The sequence below is a fragment of the Passer montanus genome, unplaced genomic scaffold (genome assembly GCF_014805655.1).
Source record: "Passer montanus isolate IOZ18808 unplaced genomic scaffold, ASM1480565v1 scaffold33, whole genome shotgun sequence".
In the NCBI taxonomy this organism is placed as follows: Eukaryota; Metazoa; Chordata; class Aves; order Passeriformes; family Passeridae; genus Passer; species Passer montanus.
In genome coordinates, this window is record NW_024368041.1 from 8,550,656 (window position 1) to 8,570,666 (window position 20,011).

At 37.5% G+C, this 20,011-nt stretch overlaps 1 protein-coding gene across 8 annotated transcripts in view; it reads left to right on the forward strand.

Annotated features, from left to right (window-relative positions):
- The window catches only part of EFR3A (EFR3 homolog A), a 76,594-nt gene that overhangs the window by 10,916 nt on the left and 45,667 nt on the right, over window positions 1-20,011 (forward strand). For 7 of the 8 annotated variants that reach the window (XM_039715441.1, XM_039715435.1, XM_039715440.1 and 4 more), the window contains 3 exons: window positions 12,441-12,517; window positions 14,335-14,462; window positions 15,818-15,968. In XM_039715441.1, coding sequence (XP_039571375.1) covers window positions 14,356-14,462; window positions 15,818-15,968 — 258 coding nt within the window. In that variant the 5' untranslated portion in view covers window positions 12,441-12,517; window positions 14,335-14,355. Of the gene's footprint in view, window positions 1-10,265; window positions 10,337-12,440; window positions 12,518-14,334; window positions 14,463-15,817; window positions 15,969-20,011 lie in introns of those variants that run through there. The other variant, XM_039715438.1, reaches the window with a different exon arrangement.

The window sequence follows — 20,011 nt, forward strand, 5'->3', positions numbered from 1 at the left end:
CTCACTCCTTAGTAAGAGAATGAGAAAGGAATTCCAATCTAACACTAAGCTATGTAATTATGCTAAATCAGTGCTCCTTGCTGATACTTTTGTAAAGCTGTTAAGGCGTAAGGAAATCGGTGAGGATAAAGCTTGATGGATATTTTTTTTAATTACTGGGTATTTGTTTGTGCACTTCTAACAAATTTCCTCTGTTTGTTAAACTAGAATGTAACTGTGTAATGATTAGAAAAGGACTGTAGGATGATGATACCCTATTTGTGAACTTTATATGTAATAAAATATGAATAGTTATAGTTGATCTGTGTCTGACATGATTGAGCTGGCAGAGTTTTCTTGTCTTAAAATAAATGCAGTGCAGGCTGTTTTCAAGACTTTGTGTGCTTGTGGTTTTTCTATTAAATGAGTTTATGACCCATTATTGATATTGGTTTAGACGTGAGCTTGAAGTTCCTCATAACTGACAAAACATAATTTTTGCAAATTGAATCTGATGTTGGAATTGCAGTGTGGTTAGAAGTGCTGGCTGTGGGCAAGAACTGCTGGATTGCTGCAGAAACCAGCGAGCCTGTGTGCCCACAGATGTCCTGTCTGGTTTCTACAGAAAGATGACACTCAGGATTTACTGGTTAACAAGATGTATTTATAAAACAACTTCTCTGTGTCTAGATGTGAAGCTGCCTGTGTCCTACACTGACCATCTTCTAGACTGGCCAGTTCGGTCTGGTGGGAAACAGAAGTTGTGGTAGAAAAGGGACCTGCACAGTCTTTAGGTACTCAGGGTGCCCAGAAGAGCAAATCCACTGTGTCTGTGTTCCTCTCTAACTCATTAGATGTTACAGGAGGGGAGAAATTGCTTTTTAATCAGCTGGGATATGTGGTTCTAGATAGGGATGTGTTCCAACCTTATATCCCACTGCCTGGGAGAAGAGCTGCATTTCAGTTCTCGGGGGAAACCTGAATTCAAGATGAAGTACTCTTTAGAGCTAATGGGAAAGATAACAATCATGAGAATATTTCAAAATACGTATTGACCTAGAAGGAGGAGGTTTTCTTTGTGAAACTGATGTCTTCCATGTCTGTGTTTACAACTGTTCATATACTTCTGCTTGCTGGTTTGTTCAAAAGCTGCTCATCTGTGAGGGCAGGATGAACAAGGTAAAACTGTTTGCAGAGAAAGGAGGACATAAAAAATGGAGTGTATTGGCAGCTCCAAGGACCTGTTTTTGGTAATACATAAAGAGATTTTTTTTTTCAAATTTTTGACTCCATATTCTTTTAATGTTCTTTTTTTTTTTAATGGAAACATGTATGTTTCCGTGTCCAAATGGCAATATCTTATTTTGTAAATGCTTTCTGGGAAAGTCAGACAGCTAGGAATAGACACAACTTAATTGAAGATTGGTGATATTTAAACAAGAATTTTAATTCTGACACCTAAGTATCCTCTGTGACTGTTTTTCAAAGTAACATTGCAACATTTTTGTTTAGAATTTTATTTTTCAGTAATGTCAATACAGTTTAAACACTTTCGTTACTGAACAGAAACAGATGCTTTGTCATGTTTTGAGCTCTGTGTATGTGCCTCAGCAGAATTGCTCCACTGTTTTCTCAGCATAAATACCACAGTATGGTTCTAGATTCACAGAAACACTTTCATCCACTTTTAGGTTACTCTCTGTGTACATTGTGTATGTGTGCAGGAAATAAAATGTATGTAATGTGGTCTTGAACTACTTGTGAACAGAATGTCTTTCTTTTAATTAGAAAATATTTTTCAAAATCTGTGCAAATTTATTGAAGCCTAGCTGGATTTGCTCAAATGAAGATAAAACTTGTTTTTGAAGCTCTGGCCATGCTTATATTGGTATTTGGGATGTTTTAATAGAAAAAGGATCTATAGAACAACACTCTCTTACAAGTCCTGTAAATAGGTCGGTGTTTATGTTGATCTAGTTAAAATCTAATTTCCTGAGCTAAGCTTACTTTCTTCATTAGCTTTGAGGGTTCCAGAGAGAAGGCCTGTGAACCTTTGCTTCCTCATCAGGAGCTTTTAATCATGACATACATGCATGTTTCACTCACAAAAACCTTCTCATGCCTTGTTTTTCAAGTGGCAGTGTGGTGCCTACCCCCTGGTCTGTTTCAGCCCTGTGTGTTTGGGCAGGTGAGCTGCAAGGCACCGTTGGGCAGGAGTGGAGAATTAAATCCTCCCAGCCTACAGACTGCAGTCATAGGATACCTGCAGTAAGGAGGTGATGCAGTGGTTTTGAGCATCCTTTTTTCTAAGGAAAAAGATGGGCAGCAGCGTAAGATTCTGGGAGTTCTTACCACTACAGCTGTGTTCCTTCCCTGTGGATTGGATTAAGAAAGAAAACTGCATCATCTTAAGGAAATGGAAAAATTCTTCACATGGCTTTACATTCAGGTTTTTCAATGCGCAAAGCTTCAGGTGCTTTCCTTCGAAGAAGACTTGAAACCCTGGGCGCTTGCTGAGCAGTTACTCATTGGCTTGAAGTGGACTTGTTGTCTGTAGGGCAGGTGATAGTTTATCAATGCCATCCTCATAGCTCTCTTCAGATAATAAAGATGTGTAGTCTTGACAAAATCTTTGTGAAATTCTCTAAGTAGAGAATGTTTGACACTATCTGTCAGTTTCTTGGTGTAGGGAAGCAACAGCTCCCAAAGCAGAAGATGGTACTCTGTAATGCAGATTCCAGTTGACCAAGAAGATAAAACTTTAGACATCTTGGCAACTTTCCTATGTGTCAGAGCTATTCCAGTTTACTCTTGGGATGCTGACCCTGGAATTAAAACAGCTGCTGAAAAGCAGAACTGTTCATGGTGTTTGAGTCTGTTTGTGTCCTGACATGACAAGTAATCCCTATGTGCTGCTTCCCTAAGATTGAGAACTTAAAAGTTCAGTTAATTGTAACCCCTAGAGTTGTACCTAGATCTCTGCTCTTGTCCAGCTTCCCACTGATTCCCTTCTCATCCTCACATACACAGGTGAATGTTCCTCTGAAGGCAGTAGCTTAATCCATATGAGTTCCTGTAGCAAAACAGAAGCGAGCAGCAAGTGTTAAAATAACTCTTTTTCCTTGATGGAAAAGAGGACTGTGACCAGTAGAATGAGAAAATGCAATGGAAGGGGAATTGTGGAACATCTAGACTAGAAATTTTAAGACTAACTGGGCATGGGCAGAACATCACAAAGTCCCTGTCAGCAGTCTGCTGTTCTGTGTGTGGGGTTGGAACTGAGAAGAAGAGGTGTGACCAGCTCAAGCATCTGGGAGGCATTCTGTAGCCTGGACTTAGGCACCAAAGTACTGAACCTTTTAGACAAGTATATATATTTTTACCAGTAGTTGGCCAACCTGCTGATCAGAATTACAGTTTGAAGGCTCCTGAGGCAGACGGTGACCCTTTTGGAATAGTTTTGCCTCTGGAAACCCTCTAGAACTGCTTCTTACTCACCTCTGGCCACCCTGGAGGTAGGCTAAGCATTGCTGCTTGGCCTGTTACCTTTCAGCCATGCCTTGTGTAGCCTCTGTCCTTTCTTTCAGTGTCCAGCTCAGTCCAGAGGTGCACCAGCCTATTCTGGTCTTCTGTGTTAGATGTTTCTCCCTAACCTGCCACAAACAGGGAGCAAGGTGTAGGAGAGGTGCAGGTGTTGCAGCCCCTCTTCTCAGTGGAATGCTAACCAAGTTAGGTGGCTTGGCCTTTGAGCACACATGACATTTACAGTACTCTTCTCCATCACCTGCAAGTGACTTCTGCACCTGGCAAGTGTTCAAGGATGCAGCATTCTGAAAATGACTCATCTGGGTAAGAGAATAGCTTAGGGTCATGGTGAAAGCAGGCTTTGAGCGGAATTGTCTGGAGCTCAGAGGCTGCTTCTCTGCCAGGATTGTCACTGTGCTGGGAATTTTCCATTCCCTGGTACCCATGGATGTTGGGAGGAGCCAGGCATTTGGGCAAGCAGATAGGTGTGTTAAGTAGCAGGAGTAGAACAGGGTTGCTGTGATAATGCCTATCCTTCTTTACTTCTTTTATTCAGAATTTAATAGTAGGTAAAGAATGTCCTGCTGGCTCAGTGTGTTACTGGATGTGCACAGTGGGTGTTTTGTCAGTGTCAGGAGTCTGTCCATGCTTTGCTCTTTGCCTGGATGGAGGAACAAAAGCAGTTCCTGTCTTCAGAGAGCACACAAAGCACTGTGAGCCTCTCTTTCACTCTCTGTCTCCTTTAGTCCAGTCGTTTATTTACATCACATTTTTCACTGATTTATGAAACACCTTGTTATCAAATCAGTATTTGTTTAGAAATAAAAGGACGGTGAAACAAAAACTCTGTGGTTTTTTTCTGTCCACTGGATTTATCACCTAGAACTCATTTCCCAGCTGCAAAGCAAATACTGAAGGCAGGAATGAAAGCTGGACTTTGCCTGTTCATTTTTTTTCCCCTGAACAGATTATCAGTGCCAGCTGTGAGGAAGAGGGGTGAAGGAGATTTATGTAAATGTGTCTTTCTTGTCTCCTAAAGTCTCTTTTTTGTTTTGCTTCAGTGATAGAAGTCAGAGAAGTAAATGACATTGGCCAGCTTAGTAGGAATATAAGTAAGGACAGGAATTAAGAAGCAAAACTCACGTCATAGAGTTTTTTCCACTCAGAACCAGATTAGTTTTAGGTAATTTTAATGTTGTATTAAAAATAGAAGTGACAATACTATCTCAAAGCAGGAAAGGAAGAGGCTGTGTTAGGGAAATAGAAATGAGCAAGTTTACTAAAGCAAAGTTACTATGTGAAACCAGCAAAGGTGGGGAAAAAGAGAGATACTGCGGAAACACTGCCAGTGCTGGAACTTCAGGAATGCAACTGGAGAACCTGATGTAATGGAAAACTTTCTTTTAATGGATTAGAAGTGTGCAAAACACACTATCCCCAAAATAATATCTTCCTGGGGGATTTGTTCTAATTGCTATTGGCTCTGAAAAGAATACTTCATTGAAGAAGCTTGGTGGTGAGCATTATTTGACTAGCTTGGGGGTTTTTCCTACTTCTTATTTTGCATTGTCATTTCTTGCTTTCCTAGAAGTTTACATTCAAATTATTTCTACATGCTTTTCACCACAGTAAGATGTGCATCTCTCCATGCTGATTCCAGAACGCAGTGCCACGGGTTTGGAGAAGAGTGGCTGGAAAGCTGTCAGAAAGGACCTGGGGGTGTTGGTCAATAGTGGCTGAACATGAGCCAGTGTGTGCCCGGGCGGCCAAGAAAGTCAATAGCACCTGGTCTGTATCAGCAACAGTGTCACCAGCAGGACCAGGACACCAACTCGCCCCCTGTATTCAGCCCTGGTGAGGCCACACCTCAAATCCTGTGCTCAGTTCTGGGCCCCTCACTGCAGGACAGACATTGAGGGGCTGGACTGTGTTCAAAGAACAACAGAGCTGGTGAAGGGTCTGGAGCACAAGTGTGAGGAGCAGCTGAGGGAGGTGGGGCTGTTCAGCCTGGAGGAAAGGAGGCTCAGGGGGAACCTTATCAGTCTCTACAACTGCCTGAAAGGAGGCTGTACTCAGGTGGGGGTCAGTCTCTTCTCCCTGGTAGCAAGAGATAGGATAAGGGGAAATAGCCTCAAGTTGCACCAGGGGAGGTTTAGATTGGATATTAAGAAAGTAATCTTCACAGAAAAGGTGATTAGGTACTGGGATAGGCTGCCCTAGGGAGTGGTAGAGTCACCATCCCTGGAAGTGTTCAAAAAACATGTGGATATGGCCCGTCAGGACATGGTTTAATGGTGAACATGGTGTTGGTGCTGGGATGATGGTTGAATCTTGTAATCTTAGAGGTCTTTTTCCAACCTTAATGATTATATAATTACAGTTTAGAAGAACTCTTCTTGAAGTCATATCACACCAGAATTAAGTTGAACTTTTAGCTTACTATGATAAATTTTAAGCAGAAAAATGTTTTTTTGGGTGTTGCTTTCATTTTTTTCAAATAAAGTGAGCACCAAAGTATGTTTAAAAACAAATGTAAAATTGTCAAACCTAGGTATGGATGGAATTTTCCCCATTAGGTGTTACTGTGGGATTGCTGTCATGGGGGCCAAAAGTTCACAAGATGAATGTCCTATTCTCAAGACAAAAATTTAATCTGCATCTGCATGCTGGACATTTTCTTGGGCATGTATCGAAGCAGGTGACCCCCGTCTGGGGAATAATGTGCTCTGACTCCATGATTTCAGAAGGTTGAACAAATGATTTATTAAGCAAGGTTATATTACACTAATACTATACTATATTAAAGAGATACTATACTGAAAAGGATACTACAGAAAAACTGTGAATGTCTGGAGACGGCCACGACACAGCTTTGACCTAATTGGCCAATCAATCTAAACAACCATCACCTTCAGTAAACAATCTCTATAACACATTCTACATGTGCCAAACCACAGAAGCAGCAAGTAGAGTTAAGAATTGTTTTCTCTTCTCTGAGCTTCTCACTACCTTTCCCAGGAAGAATCCTGGGAGAGAGAATTATGTCTCTCTGTTGAGAGGATGTGACTACCACAGGTGTGTTTTGGTGGGCAGAGGCTGGAAGCCAGGCACTTAGAAGTCAGCTGGCTTTGGGTGAGGGGAGGAGAGGCTCATCTGGGGGATGAGGCTTCATCCTGTCTAAGGGATGAGCCAGACCACTGTGCCCTCCGGGAGTGCATTCCAGGGACATTGCCGTGGCTGATCACTTCGTCCTTACAGCAGTTGCTCTTTTTATAGCAGGTTGAAGAATATTTTTAATTAACTCCCTTATATGGCTGGAATAATTTCCTTGTTATAAAATGTCTGATCTCTTTTTCATAGCAGAATGAGAATACCCTTGAAAGTCATTTTAGTTCTGAATTAAATGCATTAACTGATATTAACAGTTCAGAAATAACCCAGTATAGTCCGTGGTTATTTTATGCACTTTCCTCAGGATATTTGAAAGAAATTTATTTTATTTGTATTTCTCATCTCAGATACAGAAAAATAAGTAAACTGAAAGTTTAATGTATTACAGTCAAATTTTTACATAGTTATATTTAAATACATTGAGCAACCAAATATAATTTTAATATTGCTGTGTTGCTGATATTAGCAAAACATGCATCTTTCTGTAGATTGAAACTTCTGTGTTAATTACACCATTTTTTGATAGAATATGATTTTTTTAAAACAGCTTGGATAATTGCAAATTAAGTTAGGGATGACTACATCCAGGCTTGGGACATAATAAAAATATTCAGGAGTGAACATGAAATCTTGCTTCAGGTTATTAATGCTCTGTAGACAGTTGACAACAGTATTAAACAACATGACAAAACTGTGGAGGAAATTCCAGCATTAGATAAAACTGGGTTTTGATAGAAGAAAATGTGGCAGTTTTAAACTCAGTTGGCAGAACTTAGTCTTTTATGTTTAAACCCACCTTGAAACTTTTGTTTTCTGTAATTTTGTATGAGTAAGATACAGCACAAATATTCAGACACCCTATTTTGAAATACAGCTTTATTGTAATGTGATTTTTCTAATTTACAGCATAGAGTTTCCTGTAGTAAACTATGTGGGGAAACTTTCTGTGCAGCTCAATGTTTTCTCTGAGTTTATTAGCAGTAATCTTTTAAGTGTTGAATTGGTATGGATTTTATGTAGTGGAAATTATTAGCTGTGGTTTTATTTAAAACAGTACTTATTATTTCCAGAGTTTATAAAAAATGTCTTTATGCAAATCCCATATTTGTGTATCCCAAGTGGATGTAAAGTAGGAAGTGAAACAATAAAATGCTGAGAATTAATGGGAAGCTGGAAAGTAACTTCAGAATTGCTTAACTGAAAATTGATTTTTTACCTGATGGATCATAATTATGTTAATGATTTAAATTATGTAATCCTTGCTTCCTAAACTAGGAAATATTATTAGAGATAATGTTAACTTCAAATTTTTTAGATTGTTTCTTTAATCTTTAATCTTTAGATGTAAACCTTTATTTTAAAAAAAGTCTTTTTGGTCAGTAATCTGCCTTAAATACATTACTCTTTATCCGTTCTCTAGGAAAACCAAGTGAGTAGGTTTTGCTAAAACATTTATCACTACAGTGATATGTGGCAGCTGTCTGAGGATAGTTTTACCTGAAACTACATGGATTTTTTACTTCTAGTCAGAAAAATAATGAACTGTGTGTTCCAGGCAAGTTGAAGTAATGAAAGTGTCTGTGCAGTTTCATTGGAGGAATGTGTGTGAATCACACAATGACAATATATCTTTTATTCTTTTCTCCTTTCCTGTGCCTGGCCTTGTTAACAGAATTTGATACTGAGGTTTTTCACGTGTTTGGTGGCTTTATGCAGATGTCACTGAGCTGATCAGATAAGCTTACAGTGTTGCAGAGCCCTCGCGGGAAGTACCCGCAGCTATGCGAGTGTGAGAGAGCAAATTTCTGGGAAAGGAGGCATTTCCCCGAGAGTGAACTCATATCCAGGATGAGGCAGTATGTGCAAGTTCCAACTGTTGAGCAAGAAAAAGCCTATGATTATAATTCTGCTTTTGAGCCGAGGCCATGTATGTGTTTGGGTAGGTGAAGTTACCATTTTCTGATGCTGGGGGCTGTGTCTTACTGCTCTTGTGTAGAATAAATATGTGTAAAAAGAAGTACCTGTGCAGCTGGTAAATGTGTACAGTTACAACATGAAAAATCCAGATCATCAGACTTCTTTAGCAGAAGAGAATGTGCATGTTTGAACTTGATGAAAATCTCACTACTGGAGAAGCAAACAATATTTTTTAAACCTTATACATTAACTTTCACGTTACAGTGCAGAATTCTCTGTAGATATTGCTTTAACCTTTATATTTACTTGCATAAAATGATGTAAAGATGTGTGCGAGGGGGAGGCCATTAAAATGTAAATTTTTTCTGACACTAAAAAGGAATTGTTATTGGATTTTTCCTCAATAAATCTGCATAAAATGGAACAGGGTTTTTTTTACCTGTGTTCTATAGACCTACAAAACAGTCTGTTTATGTGAAATGAATGTGTTTATCCAAATAAATTTTTACCTGTGTTAAATTGGTATCCAAGAAGTAGGGAATCCATTTTGAGTTGCTCAGCTTCTATCGATCTTTGACAAGATTCATCTTTATGGTCTATGTAGTAAAATATTCCTAAATTTTATGGGTTACTTCTAATGTAGTTTGGGGGTTTTGTTTTGTTGTTCTTTTTTTTGTTGCTGTTGTTGTTTTTTTTTAATATTCATACATTCTTTAAACCTATTCCTACGATTTTTTTTAACCTTTCATGCTTATATCAAAATGTTATAACTGAGCAATGATTAGTAGTTTTCCCACAAAATCTGTGTCGTGACTGTTAACTATTCTGGTTTTTCTTCAGTTTGTCATTTATTTCTGTGTTGTTTGGAGTGCCTGTCAGTTTTATTTCTGACAGTGCTCAGCTTGGAGGCTGAAAACTTTGACAGATTAAATCTCACTTTCTGATTTTTGAATGTTCTGTTTAATGCAGGAAGTTCTTTTGATGGTATTAACATCATAGTTTTTTAAGTTCATACTTTGATGATACAGAATTTTTGACAAGTTTATGGGTGTTTTGTTCCCATGTAAACAGTTCCATAATTAAATACTAGCAATATAAAGATACTACCAAAATTCAAGATGAGGAGGAAATTTCAAATCTTATGCATGCTTACTGTTAGGCCTTTTTTTGGTGTCAAAATTCACTATGTTCCATAAATTTAGAGAGCAGTATTTCAATAGAGTAATATTATGTTTCCATTAAGTGAAACCATCTGGTAAGGCTGTCAGAATGAGTTGATACTGTTACTTGATCTTTTTTATCCATCTCAAAGTAACTGGATCCAGATTTTATGTTGATTTTATGTAATTAGCACAGGTTTGAAACACCATTTTAAGATTTAAATTGAAGTTCTTTGAAAAGATTTTCTTCTTCTGTCACTTAAAGAGGGAGAAAGTAATTCCAAAAAGTATTTTTAATTGCCTGTCTTGAAATATTTTAGATTGTTTTCCTGCTCTTGTTATGTTTTAGGTAGTTGTATGCTACAGTTATTGTTAGAATATTTTGTTGTATTTAGTACTAATCAAACATACTGTTTACCATGGACCAAAGTTAATGGTCAACCATAAGGTAGAAAACCAAGTACAAAGAGTGCTGAGCCAAAGAGTGCTGCAGAGTTGCATACCTACCTCAAGAAATATTTAGCAATAATACGTGGATTTTGGTGGATTTTGATGGTCTTTCTTGAATTTCCCAATGCAGAATGGTATTCATAACAATAATACAGTACTTCTTTCTTATTATGATTTTACTTCTAAGATGTTACACAGAATTGCTCTCAAAAGAATGTTTTTGTAGAACTGTCTAAATTATTTCTATTTTAAGTCAAGTAGGATTTTAGCCTCTTTTCATACCTACATTTTCCAGCATATTAAAGAACTTTGATTTTATTTACTGCATACCTACAGCTTTTATGATAATGTAGATTTTTACATTTGTTAGACCTGCATGAGTAAACATCAGCAGGAGTGGTATGAAGAACTTGACAGTAGTAACAAAGTAGTGTTTAACAAAAAAACTCTCAATATTCTGGTTGGTTGTTCTCGAGTGCTTTTTTGTTTTCATAATTATGTATTGAAGTCATTAGTCAGTGTTGATGTTACTGGTGGTACAGGACTCTTAATTCATAAGCTGGGCAGAATTCAAGTCCATTGGGGAGAACTTCGAGTTAATGCACAATTTTAAAATCTTAGATCTATATTCAGTAATTGTTTTTGATTAAATAAGTGGCAAGAATTAAGTTGTCAAAGTATGAGCAGAATGCATTTTTTGTCTGAGACAATAGTATCAGAAAACAGTTGTAATTGAGGGAGAATGTCTACTCCTGTAGAGTGTTGTAATTAAAACAAAGTACAGCAGGTGAAATCTTTGTTATGAACCTCCCATATGTTCTGACCACACTAACCCATAAGTGTGGTTAAAAACTTCTAAGATTACTTAGGTAGCTTAAGTAAAGAAGTACAAGTCTTGATGATTTTGAAGAGAAATTGTAATCATCAAAAGTTTCTGCCAAGATACCCTTTATTGTTTTATTTTTTTACTGTTTTTTGCAGTGTTAAAAGGTTTTTTGAGTATGTAAATGGATATCTTCAATAAGATGTTTGTAAGGTGTTTACCTGCTCTGAATCCTTCGGGTGTTTTGACTCAAAAGACAGGAGCTGCATGTTTGCTTGATACATTATTATTGAGTTTACTGGGTGTCTTCTGTGCATTAGAGCTGCATTGGTGTTGATCTGAGGCTTGGCCAATAAGTTAATCTGATAAGATGCTCACTAAAACATTTAAAACCTTATTTGTCAAAAAATTTTCATAACAAGGGTGTAAGTCTACCCTGATAAACAGTTGGACAGATACCTTGGAAACTTTTTTTTTCTTTTGTGCTGAGTCTTAACCTAACTCCAAAGTTCTAGTAGTTCTTAGTGCTAGAAAAAGGACCAAATAATGCTTTGCAGGTTTGTTACCTTTTTTAAAGCAGGCTGTATGACTTTTAAAAAACATTTAAAACCTTATTTGTCAAAAAATTTTCATAACAAGGGTGTAAGTCTACCCTGATAAACAGTTGGACAGATACCTTGGAAACTTTTTTTTTCTTTTGTGCTGAGTCTTAACCTAACTCCAAAGTTCTAGTAGTTCTTAGTGTTAGAAAAAGGACCAAATAATACTTTTCAGGTTTGTTACCTTTTTAAAGCAGGCTGTATGACTTTTAAGTTAATAAAATTTAAGTTACATGCATTGTTCTGATTATATGGATTAGTAGTGGAGTAGAAATGAAATTTAAAAAAACCCTTATTTCTTAGCTTCAAGTGACTGTCATTTCACTGATGCCCAGTAAAAGGAAGGGTAAGGGACAAGAAAGGCAGAGTATGATTTGTATATTATGGTTTATATTGGTTTATATGGGTGCCTTTAAAACAGATTTCTTTTTTTTTTTCTAGAATAATGCACATAATGGACCTTTGAGTGTTTTGAAACAGTCATTTAAAATGAAGATAAACATGCAAATGAAGTAGCTTTGGTTTTAATATGACTGAGTTTTAAAATGCCTTGATTTTTGTGCATGTTTTTAAGTCTGGATGGCAGGTGCATTTCTGGTACCCGAGATCCTTGCACATTTTCTCACATATTGCAGTGTGGTAGTTGTTTTGCTTATTTGACTTACTTGTACTTACTTTCAATTCCCTTGGTTTTGCTTTCTTGCTGATAGCAAGCTGAATTCAGTGTTATCTTCTTCCTCCATGCTTGTCAGCTTGTCCCTTCAAATGAGTCCCTAGGACTGCATCCTAAATCCCGTTGGGTAAATCTCTCCACAGGAGTTTGCTGCTGCTGTGCTGCACTGCGACCTCGCTACAAGCGTCTGGTAGACAACATATTTCCTGAAGATCCAAAAGTGAGTCATGACTTTAATATTTTAAGGGATTGGTGTTTGAAAATCTGTGATTGTACCTTGTGTTTTAGCAAATTTTTAAAATTTTCTTCCTTCTTTTCTCTTTTAACATTTGATCATAAATTCTGCTTTAGCGCTTAATAGCTTTAAGAGAGGTTAGGAGAATACTTTATCTGGAGAGGGATCCGTGGAGATCATCTGGTCTAATTCCATTTCCAAAGCAGGGATGCACACTGAAGAATAAAATGAGTATGTTTTGCTCGGAGAAACAGAGATTTCATTAAACAAGGTATTCTGCTGCAGCGGTAGCACTTAACTTCATCACTTTTTAGAACCACAAACATTTGCTTTCTTGTGGTTGCAGGTGTGAACTTTTTCTGGTTTTCTACAGGATTTTAATTTTTTAACTCTTGACTTACTGACTGTGAACACTTTTATGTAGACTGTTGTGACCCAAAAAGGTTTTTCTGGTGTTTTTTGAAAATTTTTCCAGATACTCATCTACAATTTTATTTTTTCATTTCACTGGAACAGTCTTGGAGCTATATTAGAGCCTAACTCTTACTCTCTGTGAAAATAAATAACTTCTGTTTACCATGGAGGAATGCACGTGTCTATGCATAATCATTTGACAGTTCAGACTGATCAAGAGTTTATGTTACTGCTGCTCTATTTTTTAAGTGTGTTACCAAATTTTTGTATCTTTTCTTACAGTAGAAGTGAGCAGCACAGTCAGTATTTGCATAATATTTGGCTTATATGTTTACAAAGTGTGCTGGCTTTTTTAAAAATGATGTTACTGAGTGCCAGGTATTATGTAAGTGCATAATACTGGCTTGAAAGGAAATGTTTTCTGTGTATACAGTATATTGAATGCATGGAACCCTATGGTTTTATTTGTTCTGACCTAGTTTTTGATACAGGTGTAGAAATACCTAGAAATGCTACAGCTGGAGTGTTTTAGTTTAAATCTGTCTCAGTAGCTCGCGTTGACACTTATTAGTCTCTGCTTTGGTTAGTATTCATTGGGTCTGTGGAGGACACTGGCCAGTTCATGATGTTTCCTTTGGGTTGAAGACCTTCTCTGTGGTATCAGAAGATTTGCTTGATAAAGTTCATTAATCAGTAATGAATGTCTTAAAAGCTTTTAAGTAATTTATTTGAAAATAAATGTTTTTATACACTTCTGTGGAAAAAAAACTCGACAAAAACCCTTATCCTTTTTACCTGATAATTATGATTATAACCTCATCTGAGCAGATCCATGCTATAGTTCATGTTGGAACTAATATCTTAATCTTCTATCTTTTCTGACAATTATCCCTCAGATGCCTGGGGGCCGGCCTTGTTCAAGATCTGACACTGAAGAACTAAAACATTTAACTACAATATTAAATATTTAAACTATAATCTTGTGTGTATATTTTGTCAAAATTGTGCATTGAATATACTTGGTGGGGGGATGGGAAGAGAAAAAAATTACATTTTGCTATTAGGAAAGAAGTGTTTCTTAGAACTGGTCACATACCTCATTACATACCTTCTCTTAGAATACCAATTCCCTCAAAGAAATGGTGGAGCACGCTAGTTGTTTCATTTCCTTCAAAATATTTTATTTGTTTAATGTTGTTTAATGTTGCTGATTTTTGAGCTAAGGTTATGGCAGTTTTGCTCAATAGTTTGGGGTTTTTTTCAATAGCTTATTTCCATCTGTAAGGCTCTGCTCTTTAAATGTTAACTAGAAAAAAAGGAAGAACACTTGGAATGTTTTTTTTTCCCTGTGAACTCTTTAATTTTCTGTTTTGTATTTCTGTTTCTAGGATGGTCTTGTTAAAGCTGACATGGAGAAACTGACTTTCTATGCAGTTTCTGCCCCAGAGAAGCTGGATCGAATTGGGGCTTACCTGGCAGAGAGACTGACCAGGGATGTGGCCAGACATCGCTATGGGTAAGGAGAGAAGTCATTAAAAATAGATGCTAACGAGTCATGGAATTTCATCATGTTTGTTCTGATCAAGTCTGGAAAGCAAGACAGACCCAGTCCCTTTGTGGTCAATTATCCTTGTTTGACTGCCAGTTGCCCATCCAGCTGCTCTCACTCCTCCTGCTCAGCCAGATGGAGAAGAAAATAAAAATGGAAAGCTCATGGGTTGAGATAAGGACAGAGAGATCTCTTTTTCCCCATGATGGAACTGAGTGACTTAGCATGGGGAGGATTTATTTAATTATTGCCAATTAATGACAGAATAGGATAATGAGAAATTAAAGCAGAGCTTAAAAACATCTTTCCTCTAGCCATCTTTCATCCCGAGCTCCACTTCACTCACAAGTCCATTACCTCCACCCCACCAAGCAGTGCAGATTAGGACTGGGGACTGTGGTCAGCTCGTACCATCTCATGTCTCCTGCTCCTTCTTCCCCCCACTCTTACCCTGCACTGGCCTTGGGTCTGTCCTTGTAGGCAGTCCTTTAAGAACTGCTCTGGCATGGCTTCTTTCCTCAGGGTACAGTCCTTCAGGAACAGGCTGCTCCAGCATGGGTCCCCCATGGGATCACAGATCCTGCCAGAAAAGCTCCTGCATGGGCTGCTCTCCATGGGAACCTGTTCCAGCAGGGCCTTTCTGTGGGCAGCAGTTTCCTTAAAGGCACATCCACCTGCTCCAGCAGGGGGTCCTCCATGCTCTGCACTGAGGATATCTGCTTACCTGTGGCACTTCCAGGGTCCTTGAGGGGCTCTGGTTTGGGAAATAGGGGGTTGGTCTTGGAGCTGGCTGTGTCTGTCATGGGGGAACTCCTGGCTTCTGACAGAAACCACCCCTGAAGCCCCTCGCTGACATAACCTGGCTATGTAAGCCCAGTACACCCTTGAATGTCAGTCAGGATACAGGAAAACAGCATTATCTTTCTTTTCATCCCTTTTGGCTAAATCGAATATTTAAGTGAGAAATATTAAGTCTAAGAAGGGGCAAAATTGTTAAAGAAAAGCAGCATCCATCACAGACCAGCATTTTTTGGCCTTCATGACATCCAAAGCTGTTTTTATAACTTTATAGAAAGGGTAAATGGCCAACGGTCAATTCTGTAATTCCCTCCCTCCTACACCATCCCATTTCCTCCCAAAAAAAAGAAAAAAAATAAAGAAAATGTGGATGTGAAAAATAACCCCAAGTGTCATTTTTATGCAGTGGGAAATACGCACCTTCCATTCTTTCTTTTCTATTTTTTGTGGTAAGATCCTAAGTAGATCTAATTGAGTTAATGATAAATGCAATACGTCTTTATCTGTCTCTAATTAATTTTCAGTTATGTTTTAATTGCCATGGAGGCACTGGACCAACTTCTAATGGCTTGCCATTCTCAAAGCATAAAACCATTTGTGGAAAGTTTCCTTCATATGGTGGCCAAACTTCTGGAATCAGGCGAACCAAAGCTGCAAGTCCTTGGGACTAATTCTGTGAGTAAGCTCAGATGCTAAATCAAATCAGAGTAAATCTTTGCTTGGGAAAGGAGTTTGAGAAGTCTTAAAGGGTCTGCCAGTTGACATCATTTCAAAGATGCTGTCTGTAGCAGGGTGTATCCTTTGGGCCTAAACACAGAGCAGATACCAGCTGGAGGCAGATAAACTGTTTCCCTTCAGTATCCCAAATTCTTTTGATGTGTGGGCTCATTCCCTCCAAAAATAACTTCTGGAAGGAACAGGAAAGCTGTGCTGTGAGTTCATGTTTTGAGTCTTTAAGCAGTCCTCCTGGAGCCAGTATATAGGTAAGACAGTGTTTTGTTTTCTGGCAGTTAAGCTACATGGAAAGATCCTTGTTAGCTGAAAAGTAGCTTTGAATGTTGCAATCTCACTGTATTATCGGCTTTAATATTTCAGGATTCAGATCCTGGCTTGAAGGGCATAACTAAAACTGTCAAAAGGAAGATTCAGAGATCTGGTTTTCCAGTTAGAGGGATGGGTGCAATCAAGGGTATCGCTCTGTCATACTTGCCTTCTAACTACTGTATTTTCCAGCTGGTAAAATTGGAATCTCATAAATTCCAGGATTGTAATGTAGACTGTTTTCACTTAGAGTTATTGTTTTTATATGAGTATAGAGTACTTGCTTTTCATGTAAATTATTGCCATTGCTAACAGTGGGGAATTTCTTTGTGGAATCAGTAAAACTGTTGGGCTTTTGGGTTTGGTTCCCAGCTGATGAAATTAAATGGAGTTGCAGCTCAGGAAGACAGGAGGGTGTAGTAAACTGATATTACCCCAGAGCAGGATTTCTTGTTATGGTGAAATAAAGAGAGTTTTGCTGTAATGTAGGTAGAAGTGTTCCCTGTTTCCCCACTAGCAGGGCAGCTTTACTGAGGATAATAAGATGTATATCTCATTATGCATATAAAATTTTACTTACTTACTTTACTTACTTACTTATTTAAATATCTCATTATGCATATAAAATTTTACTTACTTATTTAAATATAATTGAGCCAGGCTACCCTGCTTTTTTTGATTTGTTTGTATAACAATGCCTGGGCAAGTCCTTTTAGGAAATTACTTTGAAACTTGTTTCCTAGGCTGCCAAATGGCAAGGTGTGCATCACTTTCCAGTTGTTTAAAATCATTGGTTAGTGCCAACCTCCACTCTGATGTACAAGGCATGTGACATTTCAAAATCCGTGTTACTGAACAGGACTGCATTTAGGGTAATCTGTTTGATATTCCTGTTGGTTCCTAAGTCTTTTGTGAGTAAAGGAGATTAATGGACTTCCTGAATTGGGAGATAATTTGTGTCTGTCTTCTATAAAATGCACCAAAAAAGTTTTCTCTAAATGAGAGGAGAAACTCTGTGTGGAGGGAGAATTTTTATGGCTCTTCAACAGCATTCCAAAATCTTATTTTAGCCTAACTCTGCTAATTTCCCTAGGTGCCTTCTAGAGTTAATGAAAGCGAAGGATACAAGTCTGTTTGTATTGACTTAGAAGGAACAAGGGTAACAGCTTGTCTGTTACCAAGGGCACTGCCTTACCGTGTTCTTAAAGAAATTTTTTTTAGGTTAATAAAGAAAGTTTACTGCCATATTCAGCCTTTTTTCTCTCCTCCAGAAGAAAATAAACAAACTAAAACCAAAAAGCAAGAGGAGATGGTGAATAATACTTCATGTGCTTTAGCTGATGAACCACTTTGGAGTGCAAACTGGTATTGTCTAGAAGAGAAGAATGGGTTGTTTATGAAGTAAATATCTTTCAACTGGTGAAAAGTCAGGCAACCTTTGGAAAATTTTACATAGTATTTTTAGGAAACTCAGTTTAAGGCCCCTACAAATTTATAGTCTGCTTATATTTAAAATATATGGAGTATGACTGTGGCTCTAAGTGGATTTTGATTATTTTCTACCCAAAGCTTCATTGATATAGAATGACAGTGATGTCTTTGAAGTAAAAGTCAAACCTCTTTACTTGAGCTATAAGGTTGTTTCAGCCTCACAGATTTTGCTTCAGCTGCAGGGACTCTTGTGATTGGTTAAAAGGGTTTCAAAGGAAGCAAATCTCTGTACAGAACATCTTTGAGTAGTTTAAAGGCTTGGAAAGATTTGGAAGCTCCCACTGCCTTCTGATTGTGTTTTGCTGACTTCCAGGTATTTGGTTTTGGATGTGGAACTTACTCTACTCAGTGCCCTATATTTTAGGGGAAAAAATGAAACTTTTACTTAGCTGTTTGTCATCTTAAATTAATTTTGGAATTTAAATTTCATTTAATGTATAGCAAAAAGTCCATTTGCTTTGAAAAGCAAACCTGAAGATTACTATTTTAAATAAGTAATTGTTTGGGTTTTATTTATGCATTTTTAAGCCTGATCTTCAGGTTACATATAATTAATTTGTTGCATTTATGTACTGTATTTATAAATTATGTTAGCTTATATCCTACAGCAGCTGTTTTTTAATTTTAATAACACAATTGTAAATCAATTTATATAAGGCAGATATTTAAAAATGGTAAAATTCAATGGTGGATATAATGAATAGGTGTTGGGATTTTTTTATATAGACCAAATTTCAAATTGCTAAGGTCTGTGAGGTTCAAAATAGCTTTTTCTAGCATGGAAGATGTTTTTACAGACCACGTGCTAGGATAGCATATGCTGGTCAGGAAACTGAAAAAATGTGGTGGGAAAAAGTGCTGTCTCCTTGGCTTATGTGTTAAGGATCTGAAGGCTGATTGCAGTATGCTTTTCCTTAGAAATTTATGACAATGCTGTATTTCTCTGTCTAATTTTCTTGCAGAGTTTCAGTAACTGAGTATTATGTAAAGTATCCCCGATGCTCAGGTACAAAAAATTAAATGTATTGCTTAGGTCTGTAGTGTTTATTACTAGGATAGAAGTGACAAGCTTTAAAAAGTCTTTCACCTTGTGGTCAAAATTTTTTGGAATAAGAGATCCAATTTATATCTATTAATCTGTATCCAGTTTATGTCTATTTCTAAAGTTTTTTGAGAAGGTTCAGAGAATTTCTTTAGTGGTCAGCTTGTCAAGAACAATTGGATACATAATTTAGTAAAATATTCATCTTAATCCATATTTACAAGACTCAGTTAAATACAAAACCTTATAAGCTAATTTGGAATGCTGATGGGGTGAATTCTTTGCATTTTGTCAGTAAGATATTGGGGTTTCATGTGAAAAATAGCAGATAATATGTGGAACCCAGTATCACCATATTTTAATTATGTACCACAAATGCTTCTTTAGTTGATAGGGTGCTTCCTTTTATAAAGGCAGTTTCTTTGTAGGAGCAGTGAAGTAGTGATCCCATCAGTGACAGTGTTGAGTTTCCTGTGCATGAGAAGGTGGCTGTTATTGCTGGTTGTCATCATTTGTAATTTAAAAGAAGAGAAACAGACTCCCAAGTGGAAAAGTGATCAACCACTGCCTGAGACAAGACTTTCTTATTTGTTAGTGTTGGCTTTTAAAAGCAGTTGGTTTGGGTAGAATTAAGTGCATATGTATGTAAAAATAGTATAAAATGTCAACACTTTGAAATTAAGCTGTGGCAGAATTCATATTCCCAGAAGGGTACTTACTTGTTTGCCTTGTCTGCAGCCTGCTAATCTGAAAGTAGGCAATGAAAATTTACCTTTATTGCAAGATGCTTCTTTTATCCCATGTACCAATACAGAATTATGTGCTGGTAGTGATTTAATACACAATGGAACAATTCCTTTTCTAGGATGCCTCCTCTGTCTTTTTAATAGGATTTAAATCTCAGGGAGATAGATTAACACACAACACTCTTTTCTGATTTTGTGGGTTATTAAATTATCTTAGAAATTGTGTGTTTGCATCTGCTAGAATTTAAGTCCTTTAGGGTCACTTAAAGTTAAGTATTGCTTCCCCCACTGGTATTTGTGCTCTCTGGTTTTGCAGTTCCATGGCCACACTACTGTGACCCTGTAAGCCAACATTCCACTGCTGATTTTGTTACACAACTGTACATGTGGTGCTCAGG